General features: G+C 42.1%; 1 protein-coding gene across 9 annotated transcripts in view; it reads left to right on the top strand.

Moving 5' to 3' along the window:
• Positions 1-6,326: 6,326 nt before the first annotated feature.
• RPGR (retinitis pigmentosa GTPase regulator) overlaps positions 6,327-18,471 on the top strand; it is a 44,511-nt gene continuing 32,366 nt past the window's right edge. For 5 of the 9 annotated variants that reach the window (XM_063126516.1, XM_063126514.1, XM_063126509.1 and 2 more), the window contains exons 1-7: positions 6,327-6,371; positions 8,041-8,166; positions 8,804-8,896; positions 9,873-9,935; positions 12,878-13,036; positions 13,976-14,125; positions 15,598-15,756. In XM_063126516.1, coding sequence (XP_062982586.1) covers positions 6,344-6,371; positions 8,041-8,166; positions 8,804-8,896; positions 9,873-9,935; positions 12,878-13,036; positions 13,976-14,125; positions 15,598-15,756 — 778 coding nt within the window. In that variant the 5' untranslated portion in view covers positions 6,327-6,343. Of the gene's footprint in view, positions 6,372-8,040; positions 8,167-8,803; positions 8,897-9,872; positions 9,936-12,877; positions 13,037-13,975; positions 14,126-15,597; positions 15,757-18,471 lie in introns of those variants that run through there. The other 4 variants (XM_063126510.1, XM_063126511.1, XM_063126512.1 and 1 more) reach the window with 4 other exon arrangements.

Below are 18,471 nucleotides of genomic sequence, written 5' to 3'. Positions count from 1 at the left end.
ACCAAACAGGATATAACACTACGAAAGCAGTATGAAAGCGGTATATGGTATGTGTCAATGGGCCCCAACCGTTGTCAGTGCACTTCAATACCTCTATAAAGCAGTAATGTGGCTCCTGCCTTTTGTATACCGCTTTCATAGTGCAATATCCTGCTTGATGTAGATGAGCCCTTTGTCGAAACATTATAGCAATATCTATAGTGCTGTCCAGATTTTCACCTGGTGCCAAGAGTCTTCTCATAGTGGTGGAGTAGGGGCACACTCTCTTCTCCACCACACAGAAATTGATGTGTGATGCAGTGCTCCATATAGACACAGGATCACACAGAAAGCTAATTCATGCAATCTTCTCTCTTCCCACCCTCCACTATTTTTGTAGGGGAAGTATCACACAAATCAGACATCCATGTGATCAGGTGTCCACATTACACATGATGCACCACTCCTCCACTATACCAAAGACTTGCTGTACCAGCAAATGAATGAATCATGCACACAACATAGCATTATCTTAAAGCTGAGGTTTCCAATGTGTCCATGGAGATCTCTCTCGGCACCCACCGGGGTGCCCTGCCCCATCTGATTGTTATTTTATTTCTTATTATTTTTAAGTTTTAAAATGTTTTTTTTTAATAGGAAAGCTGACATGCTGCAAAGAGAAGTCCTGCCCTCCAGTGTCATCTTTATTTGGGTTCATAAGAGTGGTTTTGCGTTTTGGAGCTCAGTCCCCATCTCTGCCTTGTACTTAGATTTTGGGGCAAGTTACTTCTCTTTTAGTCTCACCAATTTGCTTTCTTGAAAATGAGTGTTTTGTGACCCACCATATCCACCAGGGCTGCCATTTTATGAATGGGCAAGCTCCTATTGCAGCCATTTTGTGCAAGCGCTCATGACACTCTCAAAATTCCAGATGTGCTCACTGACCCAAAAAGGTTAGGGAGCCCTTGTAAATCATCAGACTCTAGCACATACTTGCAAACATGCCTCACTTTTATTTAATTTATATACTGTCCTTCAGCCATATGTTCTTAGGGTAGCTAACAAACTGCTAAGAATGAATTAAAACATATAAACTGAAACATGCTAAAACAGCATAGTGAAAAGCAACAGCAGTAATCAAAACCAACAACAGCTGTCAGAAGAGCAGAGATCATTATAACAAATGGTCTCATCCTATGGAGCAGCTGCGTAGGTACAGCAGCTCATTGGATCAAGCAGTGAAGCCTCAAGGGTGCCCTTGAAAAACCGATAATCTGACCTTGCCCTGACTCTATGACACTGCCATGTTATGCAGTGCTAGCTCCTACAAGGCTCTGCCCTGGAATGAGAAAAGCATATAAAGGCATACTATTTTCATCACCGGTGAGGTGATGTTTGCCCTGTCCTGGACGGGGTTGCACTCTCCCGAAAGGAACGGGTCCGTTGTTTGGGGGTGCTCTTGGATCCAGAACTGTCACTTGAGTCACAGGTGAACTCAGTCGCAAAGAGCACTTTTTATCAGCTTAGGCTGATATACCAACTGCGCCCTTATCTGGACAGAGATAGCCTAGCTAGTTATCCATGCTCTGATAACCTCTCGTTTGGATTACTGCAATGCGTTATACGTGGGGCTGCCTTTGAAAACGGTCCGGAAACTTCAACTGGTACAAAACAGGGCAGCCCGTTTACTAACAGGGACTGGCCGACAAGACCACATCACGCCAGTCCTTTTCCAGCTTCATTGGCTGCCAATCCAGGTCCGGGCCCGATTCAAAGTGCTGGTATTAACATTTAAAGCCCTAAACAGCTTGGAGCCAGGTTATCTGAAGGAACGCCTCCTCCCGTATGTACCTGCCCAGACACTAAGGTCATCCTCAGGGGTCCTTCTCCGCGAGCCCCTGCCAAAGGAAGTGAGGCAGGTGGCTACCAGGAGGAGGGCCTTCTCTGCTATGGCACCCCGGCTGTGGAATGAGCTCCCTAAGGAGGTTCGCTTGGCACCTACATTATATGCTTTTAGACGCCAGGTGAAGACCTTTTTATTCTCCCAGCATTTTAACAGTCTATAAATAAATTTTAACTTGGTGTTTTAAATTTGTAATTTTGTATTGCTGCTGTTTTTATCTGGTTGAGCTTTTATATTGTATTTTATATTATGGTTTTATATTGTTGTTTTATACTTTGAATGTTTTTAATTTTTGTGAACCGCCCAGAGAGCTCCGGCTATTGGGTGGTATAGAAATGTAATAAATAAATAAATAAATAAATAAATAAATATAGTCCATTCTCTAGATCCTTAAAAGGCGAGGAAGCCACTACATGGCCATTTTCAAATGTGACACTAACATTTGTACTAAAAAGCAGAAGTGTGCCTCTTGTATGCTGTTTGGGCTATGTAGGAATATTGTTAGTGTAAGATCAACTGTGGAGGAGAACTCCAGTCTACATCCTAGTCAATATAAGTTTACATTCACATACTAGATTCAGGTTTCAGCTAATTTTGCAAATATCCACAAAAGCTTGCTTCTTCTTTTTTTACTAGCCTGCTTGCCCAACAAAGCAATGTTAAGAAAATAAGGATCACTTTCCAGCTGATAAAAGCTTCCTTGTTTGGACACCTAGAGGCAATTAATTTACTCCACGAGACTTTGGATGATTCCAGATGAGGCGTTCCTTGCAAAATGACACTGCCTCCTTCATGGGAGACATGCTATCATGTGTGCATGTGCCCAAGTGAAAGGTGCTTCCAGATAGAGGCTCTTAGTGCTGCCAATGAGAAGGCCCTGTGCAGTTATTATGTTTTGTTTTGTTTTTCTCTTAATGACTTTTCTTCAGGAAGAGAAAAGACGGAAGAAGTGGTGAGAAAATGTTGCCCAAATCCCCCATAAATTTGCGTGAACGTGGCAGAGCAATGGTGCCATACTTCGTTTTCCATCTGAAAGGCTCCCATGTTTTCCCAGTCCTTTCACAATATTTTTTTCTTGCCACACCGAAAAGAAAAAAAACTTGAAGGGCTGAAAGATGGAATATCTGCACAGTGTCTTTTGACTGGTAGTACTAGGAGCTGTCTGTTTGGAAGCACCCTAAGTGAATAACATAGGATTTAGGCACTATATAAGCTTTATATCATCTGTGGAAATGCCTTAATGCTTGTTATAAAGCCATGTATTGATATGTAACTGGCAATTTGAAAATCATCATCAACATTTGCATAGCACTTTTACGTGTTCAAAGCATTTCACATGCACTATCTAGTTGAAATCTTTGCTACAAACTTGTAAGGTACATCAATATTATTATTCCCCGTGTTGCAAATGGGAGTGGCTAGGCGAAGGTCATGAGGACATGACTGAGATTCAAACAAGGGAAGTCCTGATTCTCAGCTCAGCCTCTTTAGCCAATTCGTTACACCAGATCTCTGTAAATAAACAAACAGCCCCACATTGTTTGGGTAGCTCATTAGTCAGAAGAAAACACTTTGTACACACGGAGAATAGCTCTTCTCTTTCTTACTACAATGAGCGCTGATAATCAAATAAAGCAGACACAAACCTTTCCAATGCACTCACGGAGGCCCAACAGGGCTCTACATAAGGAGGCGCGCACCTTACAGCAATAGCGACAGCTCGCTCCATTATCCGGGTGTGCACAAATCAACCGGTAGGAGGCGCTCTAATGCCGGTGAAATAGAGACGATTCTGGAGAGAGTTCCTGTGAATCTCGATAGTTATAAAGAGGGGTTTTTGGTGTGTGTTTTAAAGGCTTCGTGTCTCAAGTAAAACCCTCCGTTTACGGGGCCAGAGTGCTGGGAGTACAATGGAACCAACGTCAAAAAAATATGAATAAAACAGGCACGGTTAGAGGATCTCTTGCAGTGTTTTGAAATAACATTTTTTCCTACCCCACCCCTTTCCTTCACTAGACGAGTCTGTTCTTTCATTGACTATTGGAATTGAACTCGTTTTAAAAAACTGGTTAAGGGGAATTAAGCTGTGTTGGTGAAGGTCAGACAACAGAGAAATTTAAAGCAGATCCTCAATTCCTTGAGGAATAGGTATGATAAAAATAAAAGCAACAAAATGTCTTGTATCATCTTAAAGATTAACAAATTTATTGTGGCATAAGCTTTCATGGATTACAGTCCTCTTCATCAGATAATGTGGTCTCTAGTCTACGAAATCTTATACCATAATTTGTTCATCTTTAAGATGCCATGGGACTCTGATTTTTTGCTGCAACAGAACAACACATAGCTGGCCCTTGGGATAAAAAAATAGTAAATAAAATACCTCTGGGAGGTTTACAACTAATAAACATGTAGTAGAATATTCCTGTTGTTGTATGTCCCAACTATTTGGAATTGAAAGGGAGAGACAGAGAGAGAAGGCTGTGTATGTTATAATCTCTCAGGCTTAAAACAACAACACACCCCTGTCTTTTAGGCTCAAGTGTTTTGATGCCCATGTTTAAAATGGACAAGTGTTTCCTACACACTTAATTCATCCATCATATAATGCATGTGATGTGTGGCTTGACTACCTTTCTGGAGGGTTCCTGCTTTCCAGTTGTGCAGATCGTGTTATCTGTAGTTACTGGGTATCATATGGCATTAGCTGGTGGCAGGGGACTTGTAAGTACATGCAAAACCTGTACACTTTAGAATCTAAAAGTTAGATGAGCAGCATTTTTGTGGGCTCTGCCACTTGACCCTCTAGGTCCCACCAAGCTTTGCCTCTCGACCTTTGAGTGTCCAGCCTGTTCTAAGGGGAGGGATGTGTTGGAGGAGAATGAGAGCCAAAGAGAGCCCACTGATGCTTTGCTCAAGGGCACACCCACGAGCACTCAGAATTGATGTCTGAATGTTGCAGCACAACTTCTTCAAACACTGACCTAGCTTGTGTGGGGAAGTGCCATCTGGGCTTCTCTTCAGGTAGCACATGTATGGTTGTTATGAAGAATGTTAGGATAAAGATAGATGGATGAGTGTCTGCCTACACATTACCATATAAAACAGCCTCCTCCAACTTGGTGCCCTTGTCATGAATAAAACAAGAAATTTCCTTTCCTTGTGATTATTATACAAGATTCTGTCTATGAGTAATGGGTGTTCTCTTCCATTCCACTCCCTTCTGTCATCTTCATAGTACTTGTGGATATCTGTGTGTAACCCGTCTGGCCTATTGAATTTTCTTTTAGAGAACACAGCAACCACATTCCAGCCTTTCTTATGTTAAGCTATACCCTGCTCTGATGTAGAAGTTGTATCTGGCTTTGATTGCATTCTATTGTAAATGGATCCACTTGGTTTCGTTCAATTGGAAATGTCAGGGATGTGAGAATGCTGATGCGCATGGTTTCTCTCCTTACTGTAAAAAGGGCATAAGGATTGTAAAGGAGCGTGTGTGAAGACTTCAATCAAGACAGGAAAGCATAGTAATAAAGCATGGGAGATGAGAAGGTGTCTCTGGGAAAAGTGTGCAAAATATGATGCTGAAATAACAAGATGTACCTTGCATAACCAGATGTGCCATGCAGCCTTGATAAGCACTGGACGACTGTAAGATGCAAAGAGTAATAACTCTTGGCAACTGGCTCTGGCTAAGTGTGAAGACAGGCACCTTCCAAGAAATCGAGTGCGAGACCCAAAGCAACCTCTCCCCATCCCCAGAGGACAAAGGCCACAGCTAGACCTAAGGTTTATCCTGGGATCATCCAGGGTTCACCCCTGCCTGAGCACTGGTTCCCCTGTGTGTCACCTAGGTGAACAGGTTTGACCCCTGGACGATCCAGGGATAAACCTTAGGTCTAGCTATGGCCATCGAAACAAGTTGGGAGATACAGCAGATCCTGGGCCAAATGCGCACTTAAGAACCCCCAGTCCTTCCTTACGTTATACCTTTGCCTGGTCAGCATGTTTGTAAGTATAAATGTGTAGATAACTGTTACTATTGCATTCCCCTTTGTACATCAATGTCTCCATCTCACTCACCATTCATGCTCATGGAGGAGTTTGCTACCTGCAATCGGAGATTCTGCTAGGGAACTATTCAGCGACTTGCGACACCTTAAACGAACTTTATTTATTTATTGCATTCCAGTTCTCTTTGACAACACAGACAGTTCACATCTCCCCCTCTTCTGCAGCAGAACTATTCAAACTCAGCCCTAAACTATAATCCGAGAGGTTTTCAGGCGGGGAGAGGGGAGTCTCTATAGTGCCTAGAGCTTACGCTCTACATCGGCATTTAAGCCACTCTCTATGGTAGAGCCAGCCTCGGTTGCTAGTGGCAGGCGGTCTGTTTACTTCCGGGCTCCAGGCGGCTCCGTCTACGTCCTAGGCACCTCCCCCTCCCCCCTCCAGCCTGTCATGGGGGAGGCCGAGGAGCAGGTGCCCGGTGAGTCCCCTTGGCTCCCCCCCCCGCCCCGTCTTGGGAAGTTGGTTGGTGCCGGCGACCCTCTCCTGTTTTCTGTCGTCATCTGCGGCGCCCGCGAGGGGAGCGCGTGGCGGGCTCCCCATCTCTTCCTATTCTTTTCCCGCTTCTGCATGGCTTGGCGCAGGCAGGCAGAACCGGCGCATCTGCTTCATGCTCAGGAGAGTGCTGATAAGCCCCTAACCCGTGGGGCTTATCAAGGGAGTAAGCTCCCTTGATTTCCGTGGGTCTTACTTCCAGGGAAAGGACGCTTGAGGTTCCCCGTCTTTGAGCTCGATTATGCAAAGGACGGAGGCTGCGTGTATATACACATTTTATACCAGCCTTCCCCAAACCGGTGACCTCCAGAGGTGTTGGACTACACGTCTCATAATCCCCCAGCCATTGGATTGTGGGCGTTGTAGTCAAACACATCTGTAGGGCACCAGGTTAGGAAAGGCTATTTTATAATTTCTTTTGGATTTTGATCTATTGTATACTACAAACATTCACTCTCACACACATACAACACTTACACACATGCAAGCTTATTGCACCATAGTTGTCATTCTCAGTCTTCTTAGAAGCTCCTTTTTTCTTTTTCTTTTTTGAACTTACAGAATATGAATTTAGGATCCAATGCACTTATTGTTTCTCCAGGATTGTTATTGTAAATAAATCTGCTGCTAGTTTCATATGTAGCTAAGCTGATGTGACTGTCTTTATTTGTTCCTAGAGTTGGAAGAAAACTTGTTGTAAGGCAACCCTGTGTTCTCTTTCCTAAGAAGCTGGGGAGGTGAGGTAGGGTTTACAAGATGTAAAGTTCCAACATAAGGCAGGTCATGGGATGAGAATGCTTTGATCATTTGATATCTTTGAAAACAGGATGTATCTTACATGCCTTGGGACAGAGTAAGCAGACCATCATAGCTCTGTAGTGCATATATGGAAATTTATTTTAGAAAAGGTGATGAACAAAAATAAATATGTGGATGGAGACTTTCCACATCTCTTTTCCTCTTTCTTCTAAAGAATTATCTTGATCCCCTCTGGGAATTTTAGGGTGCTAATGTGGAATATACTATAGTCAGTTGTAAGCACAATCTACTCAGGTCTTGTTTTCAATTTGGAAGGATTGTATTAGAAATTTGTGTTGCTGGGGAAGTTTTATATGCCTTAAAAGAAGTGGCATGTGGTGGCACTTATTTCAGGGAACTGATAGGCGATTTTTAGAGCCATTGTATTTATCTGAGTGTGAGAAGAGGTTAGAGAGTCTGCTCTTGGGATAAGCTTTTAAGGGCACATTCGTATGCATGTGGAGACAGAAAAAAATCCATACAACTCCCAGCATTCCTCAGCCAGCCATACTTTTTTTTGCCTAAACATGCATAGGATTGTGACCTAAGTACTGCTTATGTTTTGAACCTGAAATAGAGAAACCTGCCTTTACTGACATTGCCGTTTGTTAAATAATGTTATCAGATAAATACATTGCTGAAAACATCTGTATCCATATCTTAGCGGAACTTAGGACATTGAGGCGATAACGTACTTAGAATTTAGACATAACATAGAGCAAAAAAAAAAAAAAAAGAGATATTTGTTGAATTGTATGAAATGGAACCCAACTGATATTTAAGCTATTTCTTTTTAGAATCAGGTGCTGTATTCACATTTGGGAAAAGCAAATTTGCAGAAAATGTGCCTAGCAAGTTTTGGTTTAAAAATGACAAGCCTTTGCACATATCATGCGGAGATGAACATACTTCTGTTGTAACAGGTTAGTGTTAAGCGTTTAAAGACTATGTTTCCCAATATCCAACTTTCTAAATCAGAGTTTTAATCACTGTCTGGTAGCAGCATTGCAGGAAGATGTATTGATACATTTGTAGAAGTTGGAAATATTTCATTGTGAAATTGACCTGGTAAAGGCTGTTGATAAGGCTCAGTCCTGAGGATGCTCTGGATATTACACACAGATGAAGCATGGTGACTTGTGCTTCCTGTTTATATGAAGTGGAAGTCCAGATATCTCCCCATGCTGAGATGCATGAGTGTTACATGTATCTCCATTGCCTTCGAACACACACCATTAAAACATACACAAACAAGAATACTTCATTTACTTGTCTCTTGAAGCAGTCTATCATTCTGTTAAATTATTTATCAATTTTTATCCCACATTTTCTCTCATCAAGAGTTACCAAAGCAGCTATTTCATTTATGACTATCTATAATTCCACTATGTTTCTGTAGCATTTTGCTTTTGTTTGTAATTGATTATTCACTGCAGTGTACGATACCTATATATTTGGTGGCTTGGCAAATGGCCAGTTGTAGTAATTCCTTTATGTCAGATTACCTTAAAACAAACATAGTGATGGTCACTTTATTTTCTTTCATGTTGTGTTCTATAGAAAATGGTAAGCTCTATATGTTTGGAAGCAACAACTGGGGACAACTAGGGTTTGGAACAAAGAATACCATCAACAAGCCAACTTGTGTGAAAGGTTTGTCTTACATATTTGGCTTTATAATAAATATTGAAAGGCTATCTGATGTCACTCTAGATTTCTAAAGAAAATGCAGGGTTTTTTAGGTATCTCCTCACACTGAGATTTGAGGTCTTTGCCAAGCTAAGTTTATTCCCCTCCAAAAAAAGTATAGAAAACTATTTGTTTGAAGACATATTTTATGTCCATCCTGTACATGAGGACTCTTGCCTTTTCCTGTAGTTTAAACTCAGAGGTCGAGCTCTGAAAAAAAGTAAGATTGGGGTAGTTTCTGGCGGTGATGATTTAAGCAATATATACTCTGTTTTCAGAGATAGTAAAAGTAATACTTAGGGTTGTATTCAAGAGTGTCATTCCCCTAGCGCAAATGGTGTTGTGCTAGCAGAAACCAAGTTCCAAAGTATACGCATGGAGAGAAGCTCACCAAAGTTCTCTTTCTGCAACCACTTGCCAATCTTAGGTTTACAAAGTAGTCTGCTAGCATTTGTGCAATGGAAAAAGGCAGGAGAGCTCTGCTAATGCAGTAGTTACAGTCTGTTGGATTTAGTCTTAGAGCACCATTCTTCTTTGTACATCTATGTGGGTGTAAGCCCCATTGAGTTCAATAGGATTTACTCTCAGGTAAGTCTGTTAAGGATTGCTTCCTTAATGACCCATTCATATGATTTAGGTACTGTATAATTTGAAAATCCAGTGTACTCTTGTTGCAACTTCCCATTTTGTCACAGGCCATAGCTAGACCTAAAGTTTATCCCTGAATCATCCAGGGGTCAAACCTGTTGATCTAGATGACACACAGGGGATTCAGTGCTCAGGCAGGCACGAACCCTGGATGATCCCAGGATAAACCTTAGGTCTAGCTGTGGCCACAGATACATGATGAGATGACTCCGTAGTGGTTGTAATGCTAACACTGAACACATTTAAGAGTGATACCTTTTGGAATGGTAACTGCTGTGTCTTTAATCCATAGCTTTAAAACCAGAAAAAGTAAAACTAGCTGCCTGTGGGAGAAACCACACTTTGATTTATACAGGTATGTAATTTATGTTTATACACCAAATATTTTTGTATGGCAGCTTTCTGCAGGCATCCTAAGGAGTAGTGGACTTTAAAAAAATCATCCAGTTAATATGAATGTATGATGCTGCTTTATACTGAATCAGGCAGTTGGTCCATCTGGCCTGAAAAGCTGCCCAAGGTCTAAGATGTATATAATTGATGATGATAGGAAAAAGGGCTTTTAGGTGGCTCTGAAATACTGTTCTGATGGAAGCACTCTTGCTTCTTTTCTAAAGGCCCTCTCCAAGATGGTAAAATTCATCCTTTTTTAGTTCAGACTGCAGTTGTGAACTGCTGTCTTAACTAAACTTAGTTTTTAGCTGTCTCTGGTTATTAAATTCTTTAGCAGCTGTTTTCCATTATTTGTAGAGCAGAATATCTAAAAATGTATCTTGAACACGAACTTGCTAGGCAGTAGCCAACCTGTTCAGTATGGTTAAACTAAACAAACAACAAAAGACACAGATCTGTCTGTGTTTACATAGCAAGTCTGATGTTTTTCATCCTCCTAAGATGGAAGTGCACAAGGTGCTTTTATAGATACATTCCTGCACAATTCTTCCTTCCTTATCACATAAAGCTTGAAACTTTTTCAGTAACGCTGTGAAATGAATAATTTTGAAGATGTTTAAACAAAATCACTACTTGGTATTCCTATGTCTGTATTCCCATGTAAATTATGAGCAGTTATCATTAGAACATAAATGTATTTAAACTGGATTGAGAATGTCAGGTTAAACATGTTGTGGCTATTTAATTTTATGGCCATCATTAACATTTGTAGTTTGCATGTTTGAACAATGTTATAGTTAATTAAGCCTGGCTTGAGCATACATGCTAATTGACTGTAATTGCTAACTAATCATTTACCTCTATGACATATAATATGGCCATGTCTAATCTGATACCTTCAGCAAATACTATATAACTTTACTGGATTGCATCTCATGGTCATGATCTAGAAGGATCAATAAAATATGTGCAAAGGATAGTATGCACATACTTGAGGTTTTCACCTTCTCTCTGGAGAGGGAAGGAGGAGGGAGTCCATATTCCAAGACCATCTCTTACGAACCTCACTCTGCAGTAAATCTGCATTATGTCTGCACTGGGCCTTAGTAATGATACGATAAATTAAGGCCAGTTGCTCCCTTCTTCATCAGATCCTTAGCGCTGGGTGACAATTTTATTTTTGTATGGCAGGAACAGACAGGAACTTCTGTATTTGAAACCCTAATTAATGAGGAGGATAGGCCTTGTGCATGAGCACTCACGTTCACTGGGCCTGGTGCAGGAGTGTTCCATGGATGAGCGGCATAACCTTATATGCACAGAGACTACTACAATAATAAGAGAGCATATAACAGAATATGTTATGAATACAGAGTGCTGAATGGCAAGTGTAATAAATTATCAGAAATTATTAATCCAGCCTCATTGCTATTTTCTTTGTGTTCTTTTTGTCCAGCAAACTTTTTTGTCCAGTAAAGTGTCTTTCAGCATGATGGGCTGTATTTTCCTAAAAATGAAATAAGCCAGAGAGAGAAGGAAATAGATGGGATTAGGAGGAGGTGAAGCCAATAGGTTCATCATACCAGAGAACTTCGGCTATTGGGCGGTATAAAAATGTAATAAATAAATAAATACCCCACCATATCTATTGGGCAGGCTAACTGAGGAGTAGATCCTTGTCTGGATGATGGTAGGAAGGAAATTCTTGCATGTCCTCACTCCCTGGGTTGTTAGTAGAGTGGACTGAGCAAGGGACGAGGCTTCATCCCCTTTTACAGACTTGTCCCTGGCTTTCCTGTAGTAATCACAGCTACAATTTGGATGAAGAACTTTTTGTTAATCCCCTAAACTTGTATCTGGATTAAGGATGGTAGGTCCATCCACCTCCCTCCACCCCATCTTCCAAACCAGGCTCCTAGATTGAGTGGGTTGCAAAGTGTTGAAAACACAACCCTGTGGCTGCCCTGGCAAAAACACGACCCTACCCTGCAGAAAGGGAGATGAAATCCACCTCCTCTCAAAAGCAGCTCCAGGGTTGTGTGTGTATTTCACTTTTCTCTCCTCCCAAGCCAATAGCCAACAACCTCCTTTACCATCTCTGACTCATCCCCAAACCAGCTCCTACATTGGAAAGATAAGTGTTTGAAATAAATCCTCTCCACCCCCTAATTCCAGTTCTGGAGGCGTCTTCTGGAGTGGAAGGAGACTCTGCTTCAGTACACACTGCCTGCCTCCTTCCCCTCTCCTGAAGGTGGGTTGGTTTGCAGAAGAGGGAAGCGTTTGTTCCACATACTTCCAACAGTAAAGTAGTAGTTGGCTTGAAGGAGCAGGTTTTCCCCTCTCCATTCTTCCCAGCTTCGAGGTTGTCATAGGGAGCGTGGAAAATGGATTGCCCTTCTTCCCTCAAAGCTAAGTTCCATGGAGTTGTGGGAATCAGTGTGCCCCCTCAATACCAATTCTTAACTTTCAATATCTTGGTCATACTCAGAATGCCACACATACAAACCCTGATGTTTGAAATAATTATTTATTCCATAGGAACTGTAAAACGAGTATGCCCAAGGTTCTTCTTATTCTGTGTAGGAGTGAAGGAATAAAAACGTAAATCAGTTCTCTTTTTAAATACTCATTTCCAGCCTTGAGCAAAAACTGTTTTTACTGTTTTATGCATGTCCCAGCAGTCTACTTTTGAAAAGTAGAATTCCACTGCACAGCAAAGGTTCCTAAGGAGTTAGACAGTAATTTCTACATGCAGGCTGTGAACAATTAAAGGCAACAGATCAACGTTTGTACATTGAAGGCAATAAATATTAGCTGGCTTGACTTTGGTTTTTCTGTTTTTGTGTTTTGCTCTTGCTTCAAATGAGAGTGTGCTTTACTCTACATGTGCTTTTCTGTGTGCAGAACAAGGAAATGTATATGCTGCTGGAGGTAACAGTGAAGGGCAGTTGGGATTAGGTGACACAGAGGAAAGAAGCACATTTCATCTAATTAGTTTTTTTACCAACCAGCACAAGATCAAACAGCTGGCAGCTGGATCCTACACATCAGCTGCACTAACTGGTAAGCCCAACAGCTAACCCAAATATTATGGCAAAGGGGAAGTTGATTTTTGAGAGCTTTGATGGTTTCCATTTGGCATTTCTAGAAATCGAAATTCCTTTGCATATCCAAGGTCAAATATTTATAACACTATATTATAAGTATGGTGCAAAAATGCTAACATCCGACACTTCAATTCTTGGTTTCAGCAACAACCTTACTTGGTTCTTCGTTCCTGGCTAATAGCTGCATCACTAAGCAATTTGCTTTAATAAACTCAGTTCTTTTGAGGGTGACCTGCCGTATATTTATTTACCAGATAGTCATAGAATTTTAGGGAATTAATTTCAGAGATTCTGAAGATTGCAAACCTGTATTAGCATATATTTACTTGCAAGTGTATCCTCAAAAAGCTTTAGTAATTTGATAGTCTGACCACCCTAGTCTCCCAGTTTTCCATGAGAAATGCTTGTAAGTCATGTCCTTTTCTGTATAATATACTCCACTTTCATTGCTATCTGACTTAAGTTAGATCTGCTTCCAGATCTAACTCGCCGGTTCTGATGCGCAGTGGGAGGATTATGCATGAAGTAGGGCTTTTGCTGTCATTTCTGAACTTTAGGCCTCCCCCACTCCACCCCGCCTCCATGTTATATTACAGCCACTCCATCCAGGTGTTCTCCAGATGTGTTGGCCTGCAACTTCCCCACATCCGTGCTGGCTGGTTGTAATCCAACACATCTGGAGGGCTCTGGAATGGGAATGGCTGCTCTTTTACCAGGTGTTTTTAAAATTCCTCTCCTCTAAGCTCCGTTTAGAAAGTGACACGATGTAGTGCAAGGATTGCAGTTCAGAAGTTACTTTATGTGGCCACTGGATCATGGTTGCTGTATTTTGTAGCATTTACAATTCTAAGTTATTTGGCCCAAATTTCCATGTATAAACTCTCTTTCTTTTAAGAGGATGGGCAGCTTTTTATGTGGGGAGACAATTCCGAAGGACAAATTGGCTTAGCAGATGAAGCTAATGTGTGTGCTCCTCATCAAGTGGATGTTGGAAAACCCATTTCCTGGATCTCTTGTGGATATTACCACTCTGCCTTAATAACACGTAAGTGAGGAAGTCTATAGAGATATACATAGATGTGGATGGATATCAGTCAGCTTAAGACCCCTCTTGTAATTTGGGATCAGGCCATGTATGTTGCATGCTTTGCATGCAGATGGTCTCAGGTTCAATCCCCAGCCTCATCAGGTAGGGTTGGAAAACCCTAGAGAGCTGCTGCCAGTCAGTCTCGATAATATTCTTATTATTTATAATATTTCTTGGCTGCCTTCCAGGGCAGGAGCCCTCCCAAGGCAGCCTACAACAATAAAACTCACACACACTGCATCCTGCTTGTAGGTCCCTGGTCGGCCACGGTGTGAACAGAGTGCTGGGCTAGATGGACCCTTGGTCTGATCCAGCAGGGCTCTTCCTATGTTCTTAATAAAAACTGATATGGTAATAAAAACAGCAACAGCAGCATATAGCCTTAAAAAAAAGCCAGCATAAAAACAAAACCTACCACATAACGCTGCAAGTACAACCCATTCTGAGAAATAATCAGGGGAAGGCCAGAGTAAAGTACTTGGTTTCCAGGGCCTTCTTAAAAGCCTGCAACAGTGGGGCCTGATGGACCCCCAATGGCAACTTATTCCAGAGGTGTGGGGCCACTGCAGAAAAGGCCCTCTCTTGTGGACTTACTCACCTAACTGCCCTCACAGGGGGGCAAAAGAGAAGGGCTGGTATGGGTCAAGTGCAGGCAGGCTGGTGTGGGTGAAGGTGGTCTTTCAAGTCATTTGGTCCCAAATTGTTTAAGGCTTTAAAAGTCAAAACCAAATTGGACTCAGAATAGTGAACTAGGTAGACAGTGGTCTAACTCAGTATGTCAGCTTCCTATTTTCCTATATTGCTAAATCTGGCAATGGGTCTTTGATGTACAGAGCAATCATAAGCGGGGTTGAGGCGAAGAGGGAGTGAAGTGGTGGATTGTCCACCACTTCCAAAGACCTGCTGGCTTGCACCAGCCAGGGCACAACATAGTACAAAGGTGTTGCCATATGAAGCTTTGTCATTTAATTTTATCCACTCCCCATTACTTCCAAGTGAGGGAAATTAGTCACACCGTCTCCAGGCTGGCACAGATGGAAGACATGATTAGGTCTCCCCAGTTTTATCCAGGGGATCCATGGCTGCCTCTACCCTGCTCCCAGGGTTGGGGCTTTCCAACAACTACTGCCAGTGGTAGAATCACATCTGTGGAGATCTCCAGGGGTGTAGTGGTAGAGATGCCGTCTTGTTGGTGGAGCTCCTTTCTGCCAGCGGAGAGGAATCTCTGCCGCTTTTACCTCCTCCAACCAGCGGATCCAGGGACTGAATTGTTAAAGGTTTTTTTTAAAAAAAGTTTAAATATTGTCCTAAGATAAAGTCTAGATTTGCAATGAAAAAAAACATATAAAAATATATCTCAAACAGACCTCTTTGCTCCTTCTGATTTGGGTCTCCATCTTGCTGCTTTTTTTTTTTTTTTTTTTTTACAGGTGATGGGGAACTTTATACTTTCGGGGAGCCTGAAAATGGGAAGCTTGGTTTGTCCCCTGAGCAACTGCAAAACAACAAGGTCCCGCAACCTGTTTCTGGCATTTCCGGCAGGGTTGATAAGGTTGCCTGTGGCGGAGGACATACAGTAGCGCTTGCAGGTATCCAAGTGGAGCTTTTATTCTGATCTTTCCTTCAGTGCTTCCTGCTCTTCCACTTGTTTATCTACCCACCCCACCCCAATGTCAACATAGTACTGAATTTACAGGCTTACACACATGTTCACCCACATCCCTCTTAGCAAATACAAGGCAGTGGGAGAACCTTTAGTAGAAGTGATAAAAGAGCTGGCTTTGCTTCTGGAGAAAGTTTTTAACAGAAGTGGTAAATGTGGCAGAGCAATGGGAATCCTAGAGGGTAAATGACTTTTAAAAAGGCTGTTGTCCTCATGTTCTGCTGTGGGCTTCTCATAGGCATCTGATTGGTCATTGTGGGAAACAGGACACTGGAGTAGATTGGTCTTTGGTCTGATCCAGCACAGCTCTTCTTATGTACTTATATTCTTTAAGTAAAGAAGGAGAAAGGGGCAGGATTGTTTGGGGAAAAGAGATGGTGTGAAATGTCTGTCTAAATAAATCAGTTTTCTCCTCTTAGGGCACAATCCTATGCATGTATAGACAGAAAAAAGTCCTACAGCTCCTAACGTTCCCCAGTCAGCATGGCATTGCACCTTTAAATGAGATATAAATCAACTTTGGGGATGGGAAAACGGTGGAACACTAAACAGTTACAATGTGTGGAGGCTGACCAGATGTGCTAGGTATACACCACTTTTCCACACAATTATCAGTAGCAGACCATGTGAAAAATCCACCAGTGTGGATGTACCCAGACTGGTTTGAGTTTCAGTCTGAATGGGAGAGGGTGGGTATGTTGACGTTTGAGATGTAGAACTCCCACGAAATCATTCATATACCATTTCAGCTATATGGCTATTACGATTGACAGCACAATCCAATGCACAGTTAAACTGGGAGTAAGCCCCATTGAGCAATGTTAGGAACAGAATGACTCTGAGCAGAAATAGACTCGTGGAAGGTAACTGTCTGAACATTCATATTGAATGTATGTTTGAGCAGGGGATAATAATGAAAGGAAAAGGTTGCCCACAAGTACTGAAGTATCTAATTGTCTGAGGGAAATGGGGGCAAATTTTGTAATTTGGCAAAAAAGCATATTGGCAAAGGCTGAGTGAAGCAAGGCCTTTTATTGCTCTGTCAAAGAAGCAGGCCTGACCTGGAAGCTTTTATGGGGGTCAGGCCTTGCCATATGCCTTGAGCCAGATGCGCTTGTAAGAAACCAGTTTCTTCCTCTTGCCAGAAAGTGGAGATGCATGGACTGAATCCCTCAACATCCAGAAAATCCTAGGGTCAGGATCTGCTATGGTCTTGGGCCTTGATAACATCTCTAATCTTGTATGTTTCACTTCATCGCGATAGTTTTTGTCGTCCAAAGAATCTAGGGTTCATTGCAGGGAGACGTTGAAAGAGGGCTTGCTTAAATAGTTGATTCCCCCTAGCTGTTAACTTCCTCCAATCACCAATTTATTTCCTGGATGCAGGCGGGTGGGAGGGGTGGCATTGAGATTTGAAACAAATTGGCAGGGGATGAAATCTTCAAACTAATCAAGATGCACATTGTTTTTCCTGTGGTTGCTCTGCTTTTGCTGATAGATAGCTTTCAGGTTCTTCACTGAGCTGAAACAAATGGGTTTTGAACAGAGTTAGACCTTTTCTATCTTTTGAAATGACTAGAACTCCTTCCCACAATTTAAGATCTTATTTGCAACTGTAAAAAATGCAACGTGGAGGTATGTGCTCATTACTACTTTGCCTGTGCTGAGTTAGTATTGAGAATAGGCTCTGAATAAGGAAATGTGGGTGAAGATGTTCAGTATCCTGACCTTGGGGTGTCTTCATGGTGCCGCTTTGGCCCCAGGTTCGCTTAAAACCCTGTGGCATCGCAGCTACAGGGTGGGAATAGATCATCTCCATGGCAGGAGGGCTCAAAGGCTTTCCGGCAGCAATTGGGCTCACGAAGGCCACTCTCTCCCTGGCCTTCTCGCGCTTCCAGTGTGACTTATCAGTGGTTGTGATCCTTTCCCGAAGCGCCTGAAGCCGAAGCGAGGTCACCACCGACAGATAAGGAAATATGGCAGTGACCTTGCAGCAAAGCAAAAAGTCGGAGTAAGTCCCCAACTTTTTAAATGCGCAGTTTCGGGAAAAAGTCTCGTGGTGGCTGCGAGTTGGCGGCTTCATTGTATAAGTGGTGCAGTGCCATCCCGCAGCCACCATGGGGAAATAGGGCGTATAGACAACCCCTTTCTCAGCCAGACCTTTCAAGAGGAGGGTATTATTTTGCTCCTGTATTTTCCAGCAGAGCGAGCTTTAATATTAAATTTAATGTGAAGGTAACTATTTGCAATGATATCCTTTAAAAAGCAATGGGTTTTTTGTTTGTTTTGTTTGTTTTTGTTTTACTATATTAATGTATATGGTTAGGGCCAACACCACTGGTAGGGCCAGCATTTTAAAAAGTGTTGCTGCAAAATTCAGGCACCAATTCCCTCACAATGCTGCTTGCTTCACCTTGATGGATGGCAGAGCCAGTCCTGGCCTGCTTGAATTGTATTGCTTATTCTTTGGGCCCAGCAAGATAAATAATTAGAATGAGGGGAGTAGCTAAATGTATTTCCTTTTACTTATAAAGTTTCAGAATTCTGCATCCTGCATCTGTCTAATGTTGTTCTCTTATTGCAGTAAATAATGGATGCATTTGAATATGACCATCTTCCATAATAGCTTTCCCCAACCTGG

The sequence above is a fragment of the Elgaria multicarinata genome, chromosome 5, assembly GCF_023053635.1.
Source record: "Elgaria multicarinata webbii isolate HBS135686 ecotype San Diego chromosome 5, rElgMul1.1.pri, whole genome shotgun sequence".
Taxonomy (NCBI): domain Eukaryota; kingdom Metazoa; phylum Chordata; class Lepidosauria; order Squamata; family Anguidae; genus Elgaria; species Elgaria multicarinata.
Note: the sequence above shows the minus strand (reverse complement) of the source record. Positions and strands in the feature narration are given on the sequence as shown.